Consider the following 21,980-nt stretch of genomic DNA (forward strand, 5'->3'; position numbering starts at 1 on the left):
CCGAAATGCAAGGTTTACTAAGAAAGTGAGCTTGCAATTTTTGAGATGATGAAGGCTGTCCATTCATATGGTTAGGGATCAGCAGCAATTAGCCCATGGACCAAGGCTGCCCCACTGAATCATAGTATCACCTGTCTCCTTCCATTACCAACCTTGGAGGAGGGGAGTGGGGAGTGGAGGAACAGTGTATATCAGGCATAGGCAAACTCGGCCCTCCAGACGTTTTGGGACTACAACTCCAATCATCCCTAGCTAACAGGACCAGTGGTCAGGGATGATGGGAGTTGTAGTCCCAAAATATTTTGAGGGCCGAGTTTGCCTATGCCTGGTGTATATGAAGACCGTCTTGGCAGCTGGTTGTTTTGAGGGAAGGAGGCCATGCCTGACCATTTCTGGTCCTCCATCAAATGCAGCTCCTGACCTGAGATGAAAGAGAAGCAAAATCAAATTGGTTTAATTCACCGGGGCTGCAATGCCACTCCCAAAACTCACCCCCCTGAAGTAAACCAAAAGGAGGGAAAGATCAAAATCCCTTCCACGCACATTCTAAACCCGAAACATCCGCATTTCAGATGAAGACGCCACTTGAAATTTTAGACAATGGCAGGCCTCTGTGTGAGAGATAAGTCTTCTCGGTGTTCCCACCGTTGGTCTGCTCAAAAGATCTACTCATTTAAGAAGACTAAACATCGAATCAAAGCATCAGACATGAAAGAGAGGCCTTTGGCGTTCTTCCTCTGCCTTTGGGACAGTGTGGGATGTTAACTTTCTTCCGTCTCCTCGGAAGGGTGTTGGTGACTTGTAGGGAAGCAGATCAAGGCGAAGCGAAACCTTACATCACTCACAGCTAATCTGGGCGCCTCTTGGTGTTGGTCACTTACGGGCGAGGAAAGAGGAAGCCAGATCTTATGTCACCTGCAGCTATTTTGGGTACTTCTTGAGAGCATTTAAGGACACAGTGCCAGGTTTCAGATCAATAGCCCTGCATGCCAAGCATCAGTTGGGCAGTTGAGTTGGGTTGGCTTGGCATACTGGAGGCTACCAGGTTGGCGAAGACTAGCCTACCTTGCGTCAGGGGCTCACTTGGACAGGTGTTGACATGGCGAATACCCTAAATTTAGCAGGCGGGAGCAGGTGTAAGCCCTACGGCTCACTTCTCTGCTGCTCACAACTCCTGTCCCAAACCATGAGCTCAAACTGTTGCCAGCCTGGGATGAAGAAGAAGAAGAATATTTTTATTATTTGTACCCCTCCCATCTGACTGGATTGCCCCAGCCGCTCTGGGCGCCTTTCAACATACACAAAAACACAATGAAACGTCAAACATATATAAACCTCCTGATGTAGGGCTGCCTTCAGATGTCTAAAAAGGGATGCGGGTGGCGCTGTGGGTTAAACCACAGAGCCTAGGGCTGGCTGATCAGAAGGTCGGCGGTTCGAATCCCCGCGACGGGGTGAGTTCCCGTTGCTCGGTCCCTGCTCCTGCCAACCTAGCAGTTTGAAAGCACATCAAAGTGCAAGTAGATAAATAGGTACCACTCTGGCGGGAAGGTAAACGGCATTTCCGTGCGCTGCTCTGGTTCACCAGAAGCGGCTTAGTCATGCTGGCTACATGACCCGGAAGCTATACGCTGGCTTCCTCGGCCAATAAAGTGAGATGAGTGCCGCAACCCCAGAGTCAGACACGACTAGACCTAATGGTCAGGGGTCCCTTTACCTTTACCTTTACCTTTACCTCAGATGTCTAAAGAAAGTCGTATAATTGCTTATGTCTTTGCCATCTGACGGGAGGGTGTTCCACAGGGCGGGTGCCACTACCGAGAAGGCCCTGTGCCTGGTTCCCTGTATCCACACATCTTGCAGTGAGGGAACGGCCAGAAGGTCCTCAGAGCTGGACCTCGGTGTCTGGGCTGAACAATGGGGGTGGAGATGCTCCTTCAGGTATACAGGGCCAAAGCTGTTTAAGACTTTGAATCATTTCCGCATTTCTCCACCTCTGTTTTAAATTCTCAGGGCCAACTATTATGTTGAAACCCTGGCAGCGAAGGAGTCATCAGCCCGTCATCATCATCATAATGTTCATTTTGTTTTGGTTTTTCTTTCCCTCACAAAATGTCCCCGTTGCGGTCGCCTTTGCCCTAACCAAAGTACATTCTTCTGCATCCTACAGAACTCGCTGTCCAAGGTGGGGTCGTTTTTCAATATCTGGCCTGAAACGGCCCTTTCCTAATGTCTTCCCTCTGCTTTTAACCTTTATGCTAAGTACTTCCTTTCCCTCCTGATCTGAACCTCTCAGCTATTTCCAGACATCTGCCATCATGCTCTGCAAGCTGCCACTTCGCTCGCCCGGCCGCCTCTCGTAGAAATCAATCGGCCTCCTTCGAAAAGGGAGTGTCGTTCTTTGAACCGGAGATCTAAAATGGAAAGGGCATTAAGGAAGAGGGTGTCCAAGCTCTGGAGGGGGCAGGAGTTTGTGCGGCCCAGCGCAAAGCTTGCTTGCAGATCATGACACGGCCGGCTCCCCTGTCTGTGTCTGCACCTATCAGTATTTTGTTTCAGTGCACGAAACGGCATATTGCATACCAAAGATGCGTGCAAAATTTGCATTTTGCGACCAAATGTGCCAAAAAGTGTGTACGATAACAATTCTTTTTAAGTGTGCAAGCATCTTGAGTAGAAAGTACATGCAAACTGCGTGCAATTTAAATGTGAAGATTTACTTCATCTGTTTGAAGAATCTGCACTGTAAACAGATGAAAACATTAGCAGGGTTGCAATAACACTTGTAATGTAACAGGTATTATGGAGATAATGAAGTTCTTTTAAAAAAAATATGAAATAGGGAGCACAGTCGTACCTCGGTTGTTGAACGCCTTGGTACTCGTCCATTTTGGCCCCCAAACGCCACAAACCCGGAAGTTGAGTATTCTGGTTTGCAAACGTTCTTTGGAAGCCGAACGTCTGACGTGGATTTCACAGCTCCTGCAGCCGATTGGAAGCCGTGCCTTGGTTTTCTAACGTTTTCAGAAGTCGAATGGACTTCTGGAACGGATACCGTTCGACAACCAAGGTGCAACTGTATAGAAAAAGATGCAGTAGAAAAAGATTTAATAACAGAGCCCATGGAGGGGGTGGTGGGAGGTCCAGAGATTTGGAGAAATCTCTTAATTGTGGGTATGTGTTGTGTTGTTTTTATAATTTTATACTTGTGAAATCAAATAAAAATTGTGTTTCAAAATGGAAAAATCTGCATGAACCAGAATGGAGTCTGCCAATGTTTGAGCAACAGCAAGGCTGGTATGTGAGAGAATTGGCTGCTTGGTTCTCCTCTAGTCCAGCCTCCAATGAGAATGTGGCTCAAGAGAGGACATTTCAACTTATTGGTGGGGCAGAGGAAGGAAGAGGTGTATAGGCTGCAGTTTCTCCTACAGCATAATCCTTTGCGTGTTTACTCAGAAGGAAGTCCTGCTGTGTTCGGTGGAACTTACTCTCCCAGACAGGGATGGGGGAGAAATAGAATCCAGTTCACAGTTAAACATGAACCGACCCTACCGTACTACCCAAAACAATATGGAAACTGAAACACGGCCATCTTTTGAAATTTGCACCTCTCCGAATTTTGTAACGCAGTTTTCCAGCCCAAGTACAATGTGCAACAAAAGTGCATATATACTAGGAGGGGAAAGGGTGCGAATAAATACACATATTCGTGAAAATAAGGAACAAGAGGCAAAAATTGCTTTAGAAAATCTGGGGGGAAGTAACAAAAAAGAGAGTTTATATTAGGAGAAATTCACACTAAAATGCTGGTGTGTTTTTCATGAGAACTGAAGGGATCAGAATTTAGCATTGGAATCCAGGTAGAGATGGGAATGCTCTCCATCAGAAGCCCTGCAGAGCCGCTGCCAGCCAGTGTAGGCAGCATTGAACTATGGGAACTAATGATCTGACTCGGCAGAAGGCAGATTCTTATGTTCACTGCAGCATGGTCCTACCTGTTCGCTGCCCGTTTCATTTCTCCCCCCGCAACGTTTGCCGCTGGTGACGCCTTGCTATCTCGTTTTGTCTCGAAACAGCGAGTGCCTCCAGGTGTCGGCGGCTGCCAGAACCAGGTGCCTCACTCTGGCCATCGCCAGCATTTTGTGGCGCGGTGGCGGCGGCAGGAAAGCCACGATTGCCTTGTAAGTGGAAGACACATTTTCGGTCCCTTCAATTTAACGCACATTCGTCTGTTTCTTCGTTTAACCCTTTGTGTTCTTGTCCTGAATCTCTTCTATTTTGTTTGTTTTTACAAGTGTCAGTTGAGTTCCGCTAGGAGATAGTTGTTTGGATAATATGTTTTTAAATATTCTTTAAAACTACAAATACAATGTGAAGAATTGGAAGTTGCTGTTTTCTTTTATTTATATATGATTGCGGAATGTTGTTTCGTACGACGAAATATCTTTTTCTTCGTAGTTTAAAGTGTTTCATATTTTTCTTTTTTCTTTTTGTTTGTTTTCTTCTTTATTCCTCTTCTTTTCGACCCAAAATATGTATATTTATTTGTTTTTAGATCAATAAAGACTATAAAAATTGAGTTTGGCATGAGTCTGGCCAAACTGCGGGAGGCAGTGGAGGATAGGTGTGCCTGGCGTGCTCTGATCCATAGGGTCACGAACAGTCGGACACGACTGAACGACTGAACAACAACAATAAAAATTGAAAACCAAAAAATAAAATTAAAAGGAAGACACGTTTTCGGAAAGATTGAGCAGGCCTCCTCCCTTTTCCGCCCTCCTCTGACAACGTTCCCCTTACGCCACCGATTTTCACACATTTCATCAATAAAGATCCTGATAATGGAGGGTCAGCTTCCTTCGGAGACAGCTCGTCCTCCCTTACCCATTTTCCACCCAGGGAAGATACGGGGAAGTATTGTGCATGTCGAAGCACGCCAAACCAGGCAGGGTGCTACATCAAAGTCGCTTGGATTTCCCCTCCCCTAGTTATCAGCAGCCGCAGGGAGTGATGTTCTTCATCAGGACCGCAGCAAGGTTTCTGTGAGGGATCCTATTCCCTCCCCTTCAATACTTCCCCAACAGTGACACTCCCAAGGTTTCACTGACAACTAGGATGAATCCTTCAGTGTTCATATGGGAGTTGTCTCTGGGGTACCTCAGGGCTCTACAGCTGAAAACCTTTTGCTACCTATGGGATCTCCCTCCCAGGGTTCCCACCTACTGCAGTTTGCCTTCACTTTAGGCAACTACGTGGCACACTTGGCTTCACTGTCCAGCCCTCTGTATGACAGGAGAATAAGCAAACCGTTTCCTCTTCCACAGGAAAGCTTTGTTCTCTCCTCTTAGTCACACCTCTTAAGGTACGGATACACTGCCAGAGTCAACGAAAGTTTAAACACATTTAACTTTATTGGGTAACTTGAAAACATGGATGTCTCGGGTTATTACTGGTACAAATCTTCTTCTCATGTAATTCAGCTTTGTTATAATATTTCCTGCATCCCTTTAGCAATGGTAATCACCTTTCCTCCCATTCCCCAAAGCCTAACCTCTCATTTTCTCTCTCTAAACCTCCACCCCCAACTGCCAAACCCCCAACTGCCTTTCAGCGGTTGTTCCCCCTCCTTTTAGAATGCCAACTAGCTCCGCCTCCCAGGGATCGCCTACCTAACATGGGAGTGATAGGTTAACCCATGATGAACCTGAACCATCAGCAGGCATTATTCCGCCACAGTTTCCTCCTGGCCGCTCCGCACCACTCAAGTCCCATTGACTTTTGGTGCCTTTCACATCTACTGCTAATTTGGAACACCCACCCACACCCTGGTATGTTTGCAAAAGTTGCACAGAGCATTGTGACAAGCGTGCCTACTCTGTAACTCGTAGCATTCATCCGTTTATGAAAAGGCAGCGAGCGCTGCAACAAAAGGTTGCAGCGTGGATTCTGTGCTGCTTTTTTCAGGGAGAGCCTCCTGTCGCTCGCTGGCAGTAGCAGAACCTTTGCACAACGAAAATCTTTCCAGTTTAGAAGGCCCAGGTGACAGGAGAAACGCCACCCATAGTTCTGTTGCTAGAGTAGGCAACGCTGGCCGGATGCGAGTTCTGCTGGGAGAATTCTGATGAACGCAGAACCCAGAGAAGAAATTGTCAGTGCTTAAAAGAAGAGCTTGCTGGATCAGGCCAGCATCCACAGCGGCCTGCACAATTTCCGTAATTTCTATGATTGATTATGTAAACTCTGAAAGTTACTTAATGTTGCCGCGGCAGACAGAGAGACCGATGCTGTTTTTCTTTTTGGTGGTAGCCGAACTGAAGCAGAACGGAAGCGAACGGTGAGCACAGGGAGAAATAGCAAACAATGGCCTCTCCCCTCCCTGCTTGACGGACAAATAGTCTGACCGGCGCGGGGCGATATCTTCCTTGTGCCTTGATTGCCGATCTGTGGCTCCTCTCGCAAGGATCCGAGTCATTGCCATATACACAGAGTTGGACCAGTGGTGTCGTTCGGAGGAGAGGATGTTTTCTCAACCTCTGAGGTTCCTATTTAAAGAAAACCAGAAGGACAAAAGCACATGGGAGTACCCCTTTCCTCTTCCCTGGGAAAGTATCGAAGGGGAGAGATTCCAAACTCTTGTCCCTCCGCCAGCCCTCGCCAAGTATTGACCCCGAATGCAAAGGGCACAGTCCTCGAATGACTCTTGCCCTTAGCGAACGGGGCTCCTCATCAGCTGTTTTCCTTCCACAGATGTTTTGTTGTTCTGTTCTTTTTAGGTGTACTGGAACGCAGCAGTTCACTCCTGCGGGGAAATACAAAGCAGATGGGATCTTGGAAACGGTAATGTTTTAGCCAGAACTGTCCTCCCCCCCCCCCCCGCCCTCAACCTTTCATAGAATTGTAGAAGGTCGGAAGAGACCCCCCAGGGTCATCTAGTCCAACCCCCTGCAATGCAGGAATCTTCTTTGGTATATGTTTCGGCTTTGTAGTTAGAAGTAGCGTACAGTGGAACCTTGGTTCTCAAACGCCTTGGTACTCAAACAACTTGGAACCCAAAAACGGCAAACCCGGAAGTTAAGTGTTCCGGTTTGCAAACTATTTTCAGAAGCCAAACGTGCTCCGTTTTGAGTGTTACGCTTCCAATCTGAGTGCCAAACTTCCGTTTTGAGTCTTACACTGAGGTCTGTCTGTTTTTGCTATTTATTTTGCGTTTCTGTTTTTGCGGCTCTTTTTGTTTTTGTTTTTGTGACATTGTGGATTGATTGTGTGACTGCAGTACATTGCTTATTGCTTTCATTTCATGGATCAATGGTCTCGTTAGATAGTAAAATTCATGTTACATTGCGGTTTTAGGGGTTGTTTTTAAAAGCCTGGAACGGATTAATCCGTTTCACATTACTTTCTATGGGAAAGCGCGCCTTGGTTTTGGAACGCTTCGGTTTTGGAACGGACTTCCGGAACGTATTAGGTTTGAGAACCAAGATACCACTGTACTCTATTCTGCACGTGCGGGATTTGCAAACTTGTTGTGTGCGTGTGGGATTTGCGCTCTCGGAATCCCGAGAATCCCTGCTATCCATCAAACTTGAAATGCATGCTTCTAGCCCTTAATGGCAACAGGAACAGAACCGGGAAATATGTGGTCAGTGTCTGGCAAAAGCTGAGAAGCCAGTGCAGGGTGCAGCAAATCTGGGGGTTTAGCCGCTCGATAGTTATTTCCAGAGTCCTGGGAGTGTGTGGTTTTGTGTGTGTGTGTTTTCCCCAAAAAAGAGGGAACCCAAATTCCCTTTCTTCCGGCGGGGCTGCTGTCAGGGTAGGGAAGGGGCGTAAAACTAGGCATTACGCAACAGCTGAAAAACAAACCGGAACCTTGACACCGGGACTCCAAGATACATGTTTGCACATAACCCGTGCAGCAAGCCCCAAACTGAGTAGAGCGTGGATGAGATCAGAACAGTAATGAACCGGAAAGATCGTTCTTGTGGAATGAACGTCATGAAAAATACAAGGCGTTTCAATTTAAGCCTCCCTGGGGGGCCGCGGAGCTTTGTGTTCCACCTCCTCAACAGAGGATCCTCATCAGCCTTGTAGCTGCCGACCATCTCAAAATGTCCAGGGGGGGGTGGAGAGAGAAAGAGAGAGAGAGAGAGAGACCATATTCCAGGGCTTTGCATCTTCAGAGGGTCCCAGGTGATGGGAAAGGCCCCCCCCCCGAGACACTGGGGAGTTGTGGCTGGTCAGAGACTATCCTGGGTCAGGCAGACAAATTGTCTCGCCAGACCAGGCAGCTTCCAAGGCTCCTGTGCGTTATTCCGGGACACCCCCCCCCTTCTTCAAAGCTCCCCTAAGCCTTCTCCTTAACCCCTTTGAGCCACATTTCTGGTTTTTTTCGGGGGGGGGGAATCATTTTTATTTGATTTTACAAATGAGAATTAGTTACAGTACCAAATACATATCCATAAAATGAGATTTCTCTGAGTCTCACAACTCGCCCCCTCCCACATCCCCTCCGTGGGTCCTATTGTCAACACTTCCAACTGCATATTATTCCATAGTCTTATGTTTTGTACCTATCCACATTGTCCATAATATTTCTTACATTGCAAGCGGGATTAAAACCCTGCTAACGTTTTAATCTTCTTACAGATGAAATTACAAACTTTCCCCGTTCTTTCTTCAATTTCTCGTCTTCTTGGTCTCTGAGTTTCCCGGTCAGTTTTGCCATTTCGGCGTAATCTAGCAGCTTGGTTTGCCACATTTCTGCTTAAACCATGGCCACGTCCAAGCCATGCATTTATACCAGCATCATGCCGTGTTAAACCGCTGTGGCTTCCCGCAAATAATTCTGGGAGCTGTAGTTTGTTCAGGGTGGGGAGCGCAGTTGGGAGGCCTCCAATTTCCCTCACAGAGCTACAGTTCCCAGAGCTCCCTGTGAAGTTTTTCCGTGACATGTGGCCAGTATGACTGAGCCGCTTCTGGCGCAATGGAACACCAAAACCAGAGCAGCGCACGGAAACGCCGTTTACCTTCCCGCCGGAGCGGTACCTATTTATCTACTTGCACTTTCCTTTCGAACTGCTAGGTTGGCAGGAGCTGGGACCGAGCAATGGGGGCTCACCCCGTTGCCGGGATTCGAACTGCTGACTTTCTGATCGGCAAGCCCAAGAGGCTCAGCGGTTTAGACCACAGCGCCACCTGTGTCCTGTGAAGAGGGAGCGTTAAAACCACTCTGGGAATGGTGACTCCTTGAGGGGAATAGGGGCTTCCTAACAGCTCACGAAGAGTCGGACACGACTAAACAACAACAAACAGCTGATGGCGCCCCGAACAAACTACAGCTCCCAGAATCCTCTGGGGGAAGCCACGGCTGTTTAAAGTGATATCGCAGCTCTTTAAATGTAGGGTCCGGCCATATAAGACCTGCCTGAGCACAACTGCACTGTCCGCCTCTGTGTTTGTGAGCTCGATTTAAACTCTTAGTCTTAACATAAAAGCATGGGTGGGGGGCATTTTTTGCAGCCCAAGGTCCACATTCTCTTCCAGGGAGCCTTCCAAGGGCCAGATGCCAGTGGCAGGCAGAGCCAGAAGCAAAGCAAGCATGGGTGGGAACACGCCAAAGTCAGAGGGTTCGGCACACAACAAACACAACACACCCATCAAGCCTCACAAGGAGGACTTGAGGGAGCTGGGTATGTTTAGCCTGGGAAAGAGGAGACACACAGAAGATAGGATAGCCATCTTCAAATATCTAAAAGTCTGTCACCAGGAAGGAGGAGCAAGCTTGTTTTCTCCTGCTCCGGAGGGCAGGACTCGAACCAAGGGATTCGAGTTACAAGAAAGGAGATTCTGACTAAACATCAGGAAGATTTTTCTGACAGTAAGAGCTGTTTGACAGTGGAACGGTCTCCCTCTGGAGGTGGTGGACTCTCCTTCCTTGGAGGTTTCGAAGCAGAGGTTTCGAAGCAGAGGCCATCTACCATGGATGCTTCAGCTGAGATTCCTGCATTGCAGGCGGATGGGCTAGAGGACCGTTGGAGTCCCTCTACTGTCCTATGATTCTGTGTTGCTGTCCAGTGAGTTGTGTTATCCCACTGACACAACCCAGCCGACAGCACTTGGGGAGGTTGCAGAATAGGTCTGGGGAGGGGTGTGTCCTTAGGAGAAGGGTGTGGTGGCAGGGAGGGTCCTGAGGCCAGTTATCAAGCTGCAAGACGGGCCACATTCTGTCACTACAGTTGAGGTTCCCTACCCCTGCAAGACGCGGGTGGCGCTGTGGTGTAAACCACTGAGCCTTGGGCTTGCCGATCGGAAAGTTGGCGGTTCGAATCCCCGCGGCGGGGTGAGCTCCCGTTGCTCGGTCCCTGCTCCTGCCAACCTAGCAGTTCGAAAGCACGTCAAAGTGCAAGTAGATAAATAGGTGCCGCTCCGGCGGGAAGGTAAACGGTGTTTCCGTGCGCTGCTCTGGTTTTGCCAGAAGCGGCTTAGTCATGCTGGCCACATGACCCAAAAAAACTGCAGGCAAACGTCGGCTGCCTCGGCCAGTAAAGCGAGATGAGCACCGCAACCCAAAGTCGTTCACGACTGGACTTAACTGTCAGGGGTCCTTTACCTTTTTATCCCTGCTAGAAAGCCTCAGGACCCCAATACCTAGCAAAATGCCTGTCTCCACCAGGAGAAACTCTTTGCTACACGTAACAGTAGTCCTATCTCCCTCTCTCTCTCTCAGTTTGGGATTTGTCGCCTAGACCTTGGCTGGATGTTCCTGTTGTATTTTGGCCTGAATTTCACCCCACGCCTTTTTCTTCCTTTCGCAGCTGATGTTGCACGTTGCCACAAGTTACGAAGACCTGCTGAGGTTCCTGCAACAAAATATTCATCAGGTACGAATCTCGGCCAGGTCTGGTTCTCAGTCGCTTCTCAATCGCAGCGTGATTTTCTCACACAGACTTGTTCAGAGCATTTATTTCCATTTGCCTTACAGCACAAAATGACTTTTAAAAAAAAACTGTTATGTGCACCCCGGTCTCTTGAGCGGCGAGAGATTTCAAGGGTGCCAATGCTGGGCGTTCGGTTTCCTTAAAGTCAAGATCATGTTGCAGTGTCCTCATGATATACAATTTTATTTGCATGCGTATATAGCCTGAGCATAAGATGGAAGGGCTTGTGGTATTAACAAGCCCAGGATATTGCATTGCAGGGAGTTGGACTAGATGGGCCTCCAGATCCATTCCAACTCTACGATTCTACAATTTATTTATTTTTAATATACAGCGGTACCTTGGTTTACGAACTTAATCCGTTCCGGAAGTACATTCTTAAACCAAAGTGTTCTTAAACCAAGGCGCGCTTTCCCATAGAAAGTAATGCAAAATGGATTAATCCGTTCCAGACTTTTAAAAACAACCCCCGAAAACAGCAACTTAACATGGATTTTACTATCTAACGAGAACATTGATCCATAAAATGAAATGTACTGTACATAATCAATGTACCGTACTATAACATAAATAAGACGGTACTGTAGATGATAAAAATGAAAATGATTTTTTTTCCTTACCTGCACTGATGATAGTCATTGTTTGGATGGGGGGGGGGGCTTTTATCCATTTCCGCAGTCACACAGCCAATCAATCAATCAATCAGTAGCTGAACTGGGATCCACACAGATCCCTCCCGCCCCCCCCCGCTCCGGGAAATGCTCCCTAGAGCGTGCGCCTCCAGCAGTGGCATGGGGGGGGAGTTGTGCGCCCACCAGCCAGCTTGTTTCCCGCAGTTGCGGGAAATGTCGTGACGACCCCCTTCTCCACTGCAAGACAACAAAAGTGTGGCACTCAAAACAGAAGTGCACCCCTGAACGGAGTACGTTCAGATTCCAAAAATAGTTCGCTAACTGGAACACCTTCTTCCGGTTTTGAAGTGTTCGTGTTCCAAATAGTTCGTGAACTAGGCTGTTTGTAGACAGAGGTACCACTGTATAATACTTTTTTTATTAGTTTTCTTTTTTTTTATAAGAATTTATTAATTTTTTAAAAAATACAAAAAAGAATAAACATACAAAATACAAAATACGAAAACAAAACACTACCACAATACACTACAAAACCAAAATACAAAAGCTAAACCTAACAAACTAACATTTATTTAACTATACTTATCTTATTTATAACCTCATTTTGGGACTTCCTCACGTCCTCTCTTCTGCGTTCTTTTCAAATATACTATAGTAACTTTATAACATCTTTTAAATTCCTCTTCCTCAAATATTCTTAATCCTTATCTATCATCATACATCCATAAACTTATTCCTAACAAAATAAACATAACACAATTCTAATTTCTTGCATCCTACTTTCACCTAACTTTTTATTACTATCGCCTAAAATGTCCTCTGATTTCAATTTCAAATGTCTAGCTTTTCACGTCGTTCCAAATATTCTTTAAATTTCTTCCAATCTTCTTGCATTTTATTAGTTTTCAATCAAAGTCCAATAATAGCCTCATTATAACAATGCCAAATCACAATACAGTTACTAATAAAAAATCATTCAGATGCCAAATTATATAATTTAAGAGCCCCCCCCCCCGTGTGCTAGAACCGCTGGTTTGATTATTTCCTTTTTTCTGTGTTCCAAAATCTTATTTATTTCAATCACCCTCCAGTCAAGATAACACTCCCTTACACAACAACTGCAAATATTAACAACTTCCTGTTCCTGTTGACACATTGAATGATTTATAAATCTACAAGTGAGGCACTCAAACTATATCCTTGTTCTTCCTGTGCGTGGCAGGTATTCTGCCCGTGATTTCTTCCTGTCCTTGTAAAATGTTATATCTATCTTTTCCCGGTTGCTGCTGTTTTCCATCCTGCCTTGGGCAGAGCTGATATCCCATTGTTGTTCCAGAAATTATCCATTGCTTTGTCCTGTGTTTCGTTGTTTTGCAACTTTTAACAGCAGCTGGAAAAAATCACACTGTCCCAATAAATAACTACGATTCTACAATTCTACCTTGATGGCTTTACCTCCAGCTAGGAAAGGGAGGAAGACCTGCTTTTTTCCAGCTCGTCTTCTGTAATCTTCAGTTAGCAAGTTTCTGTGGAGCATGTAGCAGACTTGGCTGGCGACAGTAACTTATCAAAGAGACTGGATTTGACCCCTTTAGCTGTCTCTGCTTCTACAGAATCTCATCTCCCAGGTATAGAATGCTGGGAATGTCTGCTTCAGGGGCATAGCAAGGGGGGTGGGCTGCCCCGGGTTCCATAATGGAGGGGGTGACAAATTATCAAGGAACCATTTTTTTAAAAATGCCTGCTCTGAATGTCTTATCTTACTATACTAGGGATTATATAGCTATATATGAAATTTCATGCATATTGGTAAATATATTGACCCTACTCCACCAAAATAGCTGTTCATTTGGCTGTTTTCCTATGTCATTTCAGTTCAGAGAACAATTACTGTTCCCAACCCTAACCCTGTGGAAAGCCATCTAATTAGACTTTAATTTGATTTTGAGATATTTTTAGGAGGTAATTTAATTATTGTTTGATTTTATACCAATGTTATGTATCTGATGTTAGCCACCCTGAGCCCGACTTTGGCCGGGGAGGGCGGGATATAAATAAAAGGGTTTTTTTAATTATTACTTGTTATTATTCCTTTGTAAGAAAATATGAAATAACGTAAAACCATTTTTGCAAGGGGGGGAATCAATGGGGGGGTTGACAAGAATTTTTTTGCACCGGGTACCACCTGACCTTTCCATGCCTTGGGGGGGGGGTGACAAAAAAATTTTGGGCCCCCGGGTACCAATTTACCTTGCTACGCCCCTGGTCTGCTTTGCAAGCAGAAGCTTACTGGTTCAATCCCCAACGTCTCCAGGTAGGGAGTTGGGAGGGGCTCCCTGCCAGAAATACTGGACAGCCTCTGCCAGTCAGGGTAAGAGATACTGAGCAAGATAGAGCAAACATTCTGCCTTGGTATAATGCAGCTCCCTATGTTTCTAAAATCAGAGGCTTGGCAGCGACACCAAAAATGACAAACAGACCAACTCCCAATTCTTTTGTTGTTGTTCTTCAGTCGTGTCCGACTCTTCGTGACCCCATGGACCAGAGCACACCAGGCACGCCTATCCTTCACTGCCTCTTGCAGTTTGGCCAAACTCATGTTAGTAGCTTCGAGAACACTGTCCAACCATCTCATCCTCTGTCGTCCCCTTCTCCTTGTGCCCTCCATCTTTCCCAACATCAGGGTCTTTTCCAGGGAGTCTTCCCTTCTCATGAGGTGGCCAAAGTACTGGAGCCTCAACTTCAGGATCTGTCCTTCTAGGGAGCACTCTACATCAGTACAAAATAAATCCACCCCCCCCCCAATCAATCATAATAATAAATAATGTGACATTTTGGTTGGCCTAATATTGGGTGGTAGTTCACAGTTTTACTTAAGAGTAGACCTAGCAAAATCAATGGACCTAACTTAGTCATGTCCATTCTTTTCAGTGAGTCTAAAAAGGGTAAGATAAATGACCCCTGGACTGTAAAGTCCAGTCAAAGGTGACTATGGGGTTGCGGTGCTCATCTTGCTTTTAGAGAGAGCCGGCGTTTGTCCACAGACAGCTTTCCGGGTCATGTGGCCAGCGTGACTAAACTGCTTCTGGTGCAACAGGACACCGTGACGGAAACCAGAGCGCACAGAAACGCCGTTTACCTTCCTGCCGCAGCGGTACCTGTTTATCTACTTGCACTTTGACATGCTTTCGAACTGCTAGGTTGGCAGCAGCTGGGACAGAGCAAAGGGAGCTCACCCCGCCACGGGGATTCGAACCGCCGACCTTCCGATCGGCAAGCCCAAGAGGCTCAGTGGTTTAGACTGCAAGGCTAGCCGTGTTTGTTGAACAGACAACTCGTAGGTTTGGGATTCTCTTCTTAAGCACCAACATAATTACCTTTACATTTTTTAAAGATAAAACAAAAGTATCTGCCGAAAGGATAGTTGGCGGTTCTGTTCCACACTGTCAGCATCGCCACCTTGCAATTTAACACACACAAATATTTTTTAAATAAGACAAATGAATGCATTTTTGGTTCTGCCGTGAATGACTAGTTTGAAAGGTCAGAACCGTGACCTCCTTCCCTTCCTTCCCTCCCAGTTTGAGGCTGGTCCATACGGATGCATTCTTCTGACTTTGTCCGCGATACTATCAAGATCCATCGATCAGTGAGTACATGTGCATTTCTTTCTGAAGGGTGGCTGGGATTGGCTCCTAAGCCTCTGGGATATAGTTGTGCGATGCGCAGCATGGCCACAGTTTCCAGGTAATGCTCTGGCTTATCACAATGGAATTCCTTAGGCCCTGGTTTCTCGAAAAAAGGCTCTCCTGATACTCCTTTAATGGGCACGTCTGCGTTGATTTTTAGAGCCGTATGGGCTCCTTGCACTCCACCTGCCCATGGAGCATCTGTACATGCGCAGTGTTTTAAAGTTCATTAAACCGAAATGGTGAGCATAGACAGTCACTATCAAAGCATGCTGCGATGAAGGCAAGAGGTGCTAACGGAGGGGGGGCAATGCTGGCGCCGCCACTGCGGCCAGCTATGGTGACGATTCCCAGGAGAAAACCAGGAGGAGGACAGGTCAGAGGAGTCCCAAGGGAACAGTGGGGCCGGAACCAGAGCCACGACAGAGCGAGCCGGTTGCGCCAGACCAAACAGCCCCATCACAGCCAGCAGCCTCGGAACACGAGCCAGAACCCGAACCCCTGACCAGGGAACACCCCAGGCCGCAACGCACACGTAGGCAGCCAGCGTACCTTGAGGACTATGGATGCAACCTCCCAGGCAGGACTGGAACTTGGAGGGGAGGGGTGTTATGTACTGAGTTGAATAGGATCCAAAATGCAGCAGTCTGATTGGTCCTAGAAAAATAGGATCCAGAATGCAGCAGTCTGATTGGTCCGCAGGAGCCACCCAATCCAGCTCCAGGTGGAAGTGAATCCGCAACCCGATTGGCATACAGGAGTATCCCGGAATTAGCCAATCACGTGGGGCCCATTGTGTAAATAGTGTATATAAAGCAGACGTTTTGGGGGAACTGCATTCCTCACTACTATGAGGTGAAAAAAGAGCATGAAATTCACACTTGACTCCGAGTATATTTCACTTTCAGTAGTCAATGTCCTGCAGAAAGCGGTGATTGTTGCTCCAGCAGAAAACAGCAGAACAGTTTTTACGGGTAGATCATGGGTAGGCAAACTAAGGCCCGGGGGCCGGATCCGGACCAACCGCCTTCTAAATCTGGCCTGCGGAGTGTCCGGGAATCAGCATGTTTTGACATGAGTTAGAATGTGTGCTTTTATTTAAAATGCATCTATGGGTTATTTGTGGGGCATAGCAATTCGTTCCTCCCCCCCCCCAATAAAATATAGTCCGGCCCCCCACAAAGTATGAGGGGCAGTGGACCGGCCCCCTGCTGAAAAAGTTTGCTGACCCCTGGGATAGATGAACTGTTTCAAAGGTGATTCTTCATCAACTGGCAATAGAATGAAGTACATCACATGTAATAATAATAATAATAATAATAATAACAATAATAATAATAATAATAATAATAATAATAATAATAATAAAATTTTATTTATACTCTGCCCTTCCCCGCCAAACCGGGCTCAAACAAACATGAAAATGACCACCCTGCATATAAACAACCAATAAAAATACATACCAATTGAATAGCCTTCATCTCAGTGCGGTTTGATAGTGACTGTCTACTACGCTTACCATTTCGGTTTAATGAACTTTTAAAACACTACGCACGTACTCCTTGTTGCCGTGAAACATTATATTATTATTTATTGATTGTTAGTTCATTATTAGCCGCGCGTTGCTTGTGGTTTGTCTAGAATTGTCTGTTCCGCAACACGGGATTTGTAGCATCCCTGTGTGCGTCAGAAACCATGCCCCTCCACGTTGCTGTGGTTCAACGCTGTAGCTCATAGACTCATAGAATTGTAGACTTGGCAGGGACCCCTGCGGGTCTTCCAGTCCAACCCCCTGCAATGCAGGAATCTTTTGCCCCACAGCCGTCCTTGAGTGGGGCTCGAACCACAAAACCTTCTGGCTGTTGGCCGGATGCACTGACCCATTCTGCTCCACCAGCAATATACGTTCCCTCTCCTTCAACGGAAGGCACCTCCATGGAGTTACGCGCAGCAAATTTCCAGCCTCCTTTTCTCAGCTGCTTTTCAGGGGGTTGGACTAGATGGCCCTTGGGGGTCCCCTTCCAGCTCTACGTTTCCGTGACCCAAGCAGAACTCCCTGAGTACTTGCTGCCTAAGGTGCTGTGTGCCAGACCTAAGTCCTAAAGGCCAATGTTGTTTTATTTATTTTTACATACCTCCTCCCCATTTTATATTCTCACAACAACCCTGTGAGGTAGGTTAGTCCAAGAGATAATTTTGATCTGTTTTAGTATTTTAACTTTTGTATGTTTTAAAATAAGGTTGTAAGTTTTTCTTGATTCTGGTGTTTTATCTGTGTTTTTGTGTGTGTGTGTTTGTAAGGTTTTTTGAGTTTTTGCGGGGGGTTTTACAGTCAAGGGGTGTGTGAATTTTAATAAATAAAGGAGATTGACTGGCCCAAGGGCACCCAGTGAGTTTCATTTAATAATAATAATAATAATAATAATAATAATAATAATAATAATAATAATAATAATGATGGCTGGGGTTTCCCCAGCCACTCTGGGCGGCTTCCAATAAAAGATCAAAAATACATTAAAACATCAGTCATTAAAAACTTCCCTAAACAGGGCTGCCTTCAGATGTCTTCTAAATGTCAGATAGTTGTTTTTTCCTTTGACATCTGGTGGGAGGGTGGGTGCCACCACTGAGAAGGCCCTCTGCCTGGTTCCCTGTAACTTGGCTTCTCGCAGGGAGGGAACCGTCAGAAGGCCCTCGGAGCTGGACCTCAGTGTCCGGGCAGAACGATGGGGGTGGAGACGCTCCTTCAGGTCTACTGGGCCGAGGCCGTTTTGGGCTTTCAAGGTCAGCACCGAGACTTTGAATTGTGCTCGGAAACGTACTGGGAGCCAATTTAGGTCTTTCAGGACCGGTGTTATATGGTCTCAGTTTCATAGCTGAGTAGGGATCTGAACTCTGGATCCCCAGGCCCAACACTCTACTTTCACACTGAACCCCTCTCCATCCCTGTGACTGTTTCCCACACTGCTCCAGGGTTGGAAGAACGGCAAAGGAGACGCACGGTCATGTTGTGGGGTGGGGCGGGGGGAGTTGGAGGGCACACAGCCCTCCCGGTGACTCAGCTTTCGGTGCCCATGTGGGTCTTCCAACGCGATCCTTTGCCGAATCCTCTTTTGAAGCCAACTCGTCTGTTGGCCATTCGCCTGCCTCTTGTGGCAGCGAGTTCCATAGTTTAACTCTGCGCCGGATGAGCCAGTCAGGTGCTCCGTTCCACACAGCCCCGTCCAGGTAAACTGCAGCGATGCTGGGGCAGGTGGTCGATCTGCAGCTCTACCCTGCCACGCTGGGCTCCCTGGGCTACCCCAGCTCACAGGAGCCGCATTCCCACAGCTCCTACCAAAACGTAAGAAGGAAACTAGGGTGGGGTTCTCCTGTTAGTCGTGTGGGTTTCCTGCGAAGTTTCTTCGCCATACCAGGACAGCTGGCCTTTCCATTGCTTTCCACGCCTAAACGATGCCTGCCTCGTCCGTTTAGCTGCCCTTCGCAATGCCTGTACCAGAAATTCATTGGTACGTATTTTTCCCTTGGGCAAGAAAACAAGGGAATCCATCTTCCCCGGAAAGTTTTGACAGTAGTAATTAGAAACACACTTAGGGCAGGACAGCCTGCTCCTTCCAGTCCTGCCCGGCAGAGCCGTCAAAAAAACCAGCAACACCCCACAAGTCAGTCCTGGGAGAGATAAGCGATAAACTCATTAAGCTTGTTGGACGTAAACAGACGATAAGAACTGGGGCATTTTAGTTCCTCCGCTTGCTTCCTCTGGGCAGCGGCTCTGATTCAGCTAATGCCTTTTTGATTGCTGTGTGTTTTTCGATTCGCAATGCCCGCCTCTCCCGACTTTGACATTAAGAGCGTTGGAAGCCAGGCCGGATTTAGGTTTGTTTGGGCCCTAAGCTGCCGAAGGTAATGGGGCCCTTTATACGTCCAGCCGTCCTTTGTCAACAACAAATTGTCACTGTTTTTTTGTGTTGAATATATGCTATATGGTAATTGATGGACCTAATAGGTATCTAAAGCCGTTTGCACATGCAGAATGCAGGCACCCTATATATAGAAAGGAGCAAACCAGTGATATTTTAGGGAGCAGGCTAGCATGCGGGGCCCATGACTTACACCATAGGAGCCTACACAACACAAAACACTGCTGCTGTGTGTAGGCTTTATTTTATTCGTTACTAAACACTGTAAGTTAAATCGGAGTCTGTCTGGCTCTGGTCAAGAGTTGGTTTATGTACCTCCTGATCTAAGGATCAAAATGACTGATCCCTTTTAGATAAGTTATTTAGTTTATTTTAGATAAGTTATTTTAGTTTACTCCAAAAAATTTAAATATTGATGATATAATGCAATTTACTGTGCTGGTCGGTGACCGTATTAAAGAATACTACTACTTTTATTTTATTTTTTATCTTATATTTTGGAAATGTACATCCAGTTTTTCCCACCCCCCCTTTAATATTTTTTTGGGGCCCCAAGAGAGTGGGGCCCTAAGCTATAGCTTTTCTCCCTCTTTGTGGGGCGATGGAGGAATCAATGGCTGCTTATGTGTTTAATCAGGAATATATAGCATCATTAAAAACAAAAACAGACCCAAAAACAAAAACAAAAAAACAATGGCCTTGAGAAAACAGCTCCGAATCTCAGTGACACAGAAGGTCAATTGGGGAGGCTGCTTGGTCCATTAAGAGCAATCTATTCTGATCCATGGAAAATGTGCTTCATAGTCTCTTAATTTGCCTCAGAACTTGAGTAGCCAGGTCTCTCTCTCTCTCTCTCTCTCTCTCTCTCTCTCTCTCTCTTCCTCTCTTTCTCTCTCCCCCCTCTCTTTCTCTCTCTCTCTTTCTCACCACCTCTATCTCTCCCCCCCTCTCTCTCTCTCTCTCTCTCTCTCTCTCTCTTCCTCTCTCTCTCTCTTCCCCCTCTCTCTTTCTCTCTCCCCCTCTCTTTCTCTCTCTCTTTCCCCCTCTCTCTTCCCCCTTTCTCTTTCTCTCTCTCTCTCTTCCCCCTCTCTCTTCCCCTTCTCTCTCTTTCTCTCTCTCTCTTTCTCCCCACCTCTCTCTTTCTCTCTCTTTCTCTCTTCCCCCTCTCTCTTTCCCCCCTCTCCCCCCCCCCGCTTACCTTCCTGAAAATATTCCCACCTGAAGGGAACCAGGCTTCCATTACACGGTCCAGAGGTTTGCTGTGCATTCAAAATACATTTATTCCATTGCCATTTCTATAACGTGTAGGAGAAATTCCTCCTCAACTGACACTGCCTTCAAATTAATACAAGTGCTCACACCCTGAAAATTGCAGCTTTTGTTGTGTGGGCTGCCAACAGCTCCCTTCTATCAGCACCGCATGGTGTCCCGGACATTTTGCGTCTCGGTCTTCACACCCCGGTCTCTTGCGTCTTGCATGCAGTAGCCTTGATCCTTTTTTTAACTGTATTTTTAATTATATTTATTGAAACGTGTTTGCTGCTTAACTGCACACGAGACCTCCGTGCGGCGTGCAAAGAATGCAAAAACGTGCGTCAGAACTGCCGGTTGGAAAACCTACGGTTACCGGCAAGCCCATGGAAAAAGCAGAATGAGTAAGATTGACATTCAGAAGTGTGCATCCCGAGCTAAAATTGCAGACTTGAATACACGCCAGCTTTGCAGGCCACAGGGGAATAGGGATGGAAGATACAGGGAGATCTTCACCCTTCAGCCCGTAAAAGATACACTTGACGTCCCGGCAGGGGTGTAGCAAGGGGGGGCGTAGGGGGCGGGCCGCCCCATGTTCCATAATGGAGGGGGTGACAAATTATCAAGGAACAATTACTGCCCTACTAGGGTGCTCCACAAAAAACTTTTTTTAAAAAACGACTGCTCCAAAGGTCTTATCTTACTATACTAGGGATTATATAGCTATATATGAGTAGTAGTAAAATTTATTACGGCCATTGGCCCATATCAAGAACAAATCAGACAAGCGAACGAAACATAGAATTTAAAACAACTCGACATAAGACAATTAAAAAAACAACACGAGGCAGCAGCTGCTGCAATTTAAACAATATCAAATCTAGCAACCCATCAAGAACAACATTTTACCTCAATTTAGTTAATACATATACAGCATGTATTTATCAGCTAAAACTTAATTTAAGAGTTGATTAATAACTTAATTTCCTCTTAATGATACTTAGTATTAGTTAAAGTATCGAAACTATGCAGTGACCCATTTCCCTTTTTCTGGGATAGGACATTTATCAAAAATCTAGCTATATATGAAATTTCATGCATATCGGTTAATATCTTGACCCTCCTCCACCAAAATAGCTGTTTTCCTATGTCGTGAAGGCTGAAATTTCAGTTCAGTGGAGCACTTACTGTTCCCAACCCTTAACCCTGTGGAAAGCCATCTCATTAGACTTTTAATTTGATTTTGAGGTGTTTTTAGGAGGTAATTTAATTACTGTTTGATTTTATACCAATGTTACGTATCTGATGTTAGCCGCCCTGAGCCCGACTTCGGCCGGGGAGGGCGGGATATAAATAAAAGGTTTTATTATTGTTATTACTTGTTATTATTCCTTTGTAAGAAAATAGGAAATAACGTAAAACCATTTTTGCAAGGGGGGGAATCAATGGGGGGGTTTGACAAGAAATTTTCCGCACCGGGTACCACCTGACCTTCCTACGCCTCTGGACATGTGGTTTTTGGGCTGTCCTGTCTTGCATGCCATTGACCAAACC

The 21,980-nt window shown here is 46.3% G+C and overlaps 1 protein-coding gene across 1 annotated transcript in view; it reads left to right on the forward strand.

The window, feature by feature from the left end:
- MINDY4 (MINDY lysine 48 deubiquitinase 4) overlaps positions 1-21,980 on the forward strand; it is an 80,036-nt gene that overhangs the window by 37,405 nt on the left and 20,651 nt on the right. The window contains exons 10-13 of the mRNA XM_033165182.1: positions 4,077-4,181; positions 6,774-6,837; positions 10,812-10,877; positions 15,148-15,215. Coding sequence (XP_033021073.1) covers positions 4,077-4,181; positions 6,774-6,837; positions 10,812-10,877; positions 15,148-15,215 — 303 coding nt within the window. The remainder of the gene's footprint in view (positions 1-4,076; positions 4,182-6,773; positions 6,838-10,811; positions 10,878-15,147; positions 15,216-21,980) is intronic.

This window comes from Lacerta agilis, chromosome 12, assembly GCF_009819535.1.
Source record: "Lacerta agilis isolate rLacAgi1 chromosome 12, rLacAgi1.pri, whole genome shotgun sequence".
NCBI classification, from domain to species: domain Eukaryota; kingdom Metazoa; phylum Chordata; class Lepidosauria; order Squamata; family Lacertidae; genus Lacerta; species Lacerta agilis.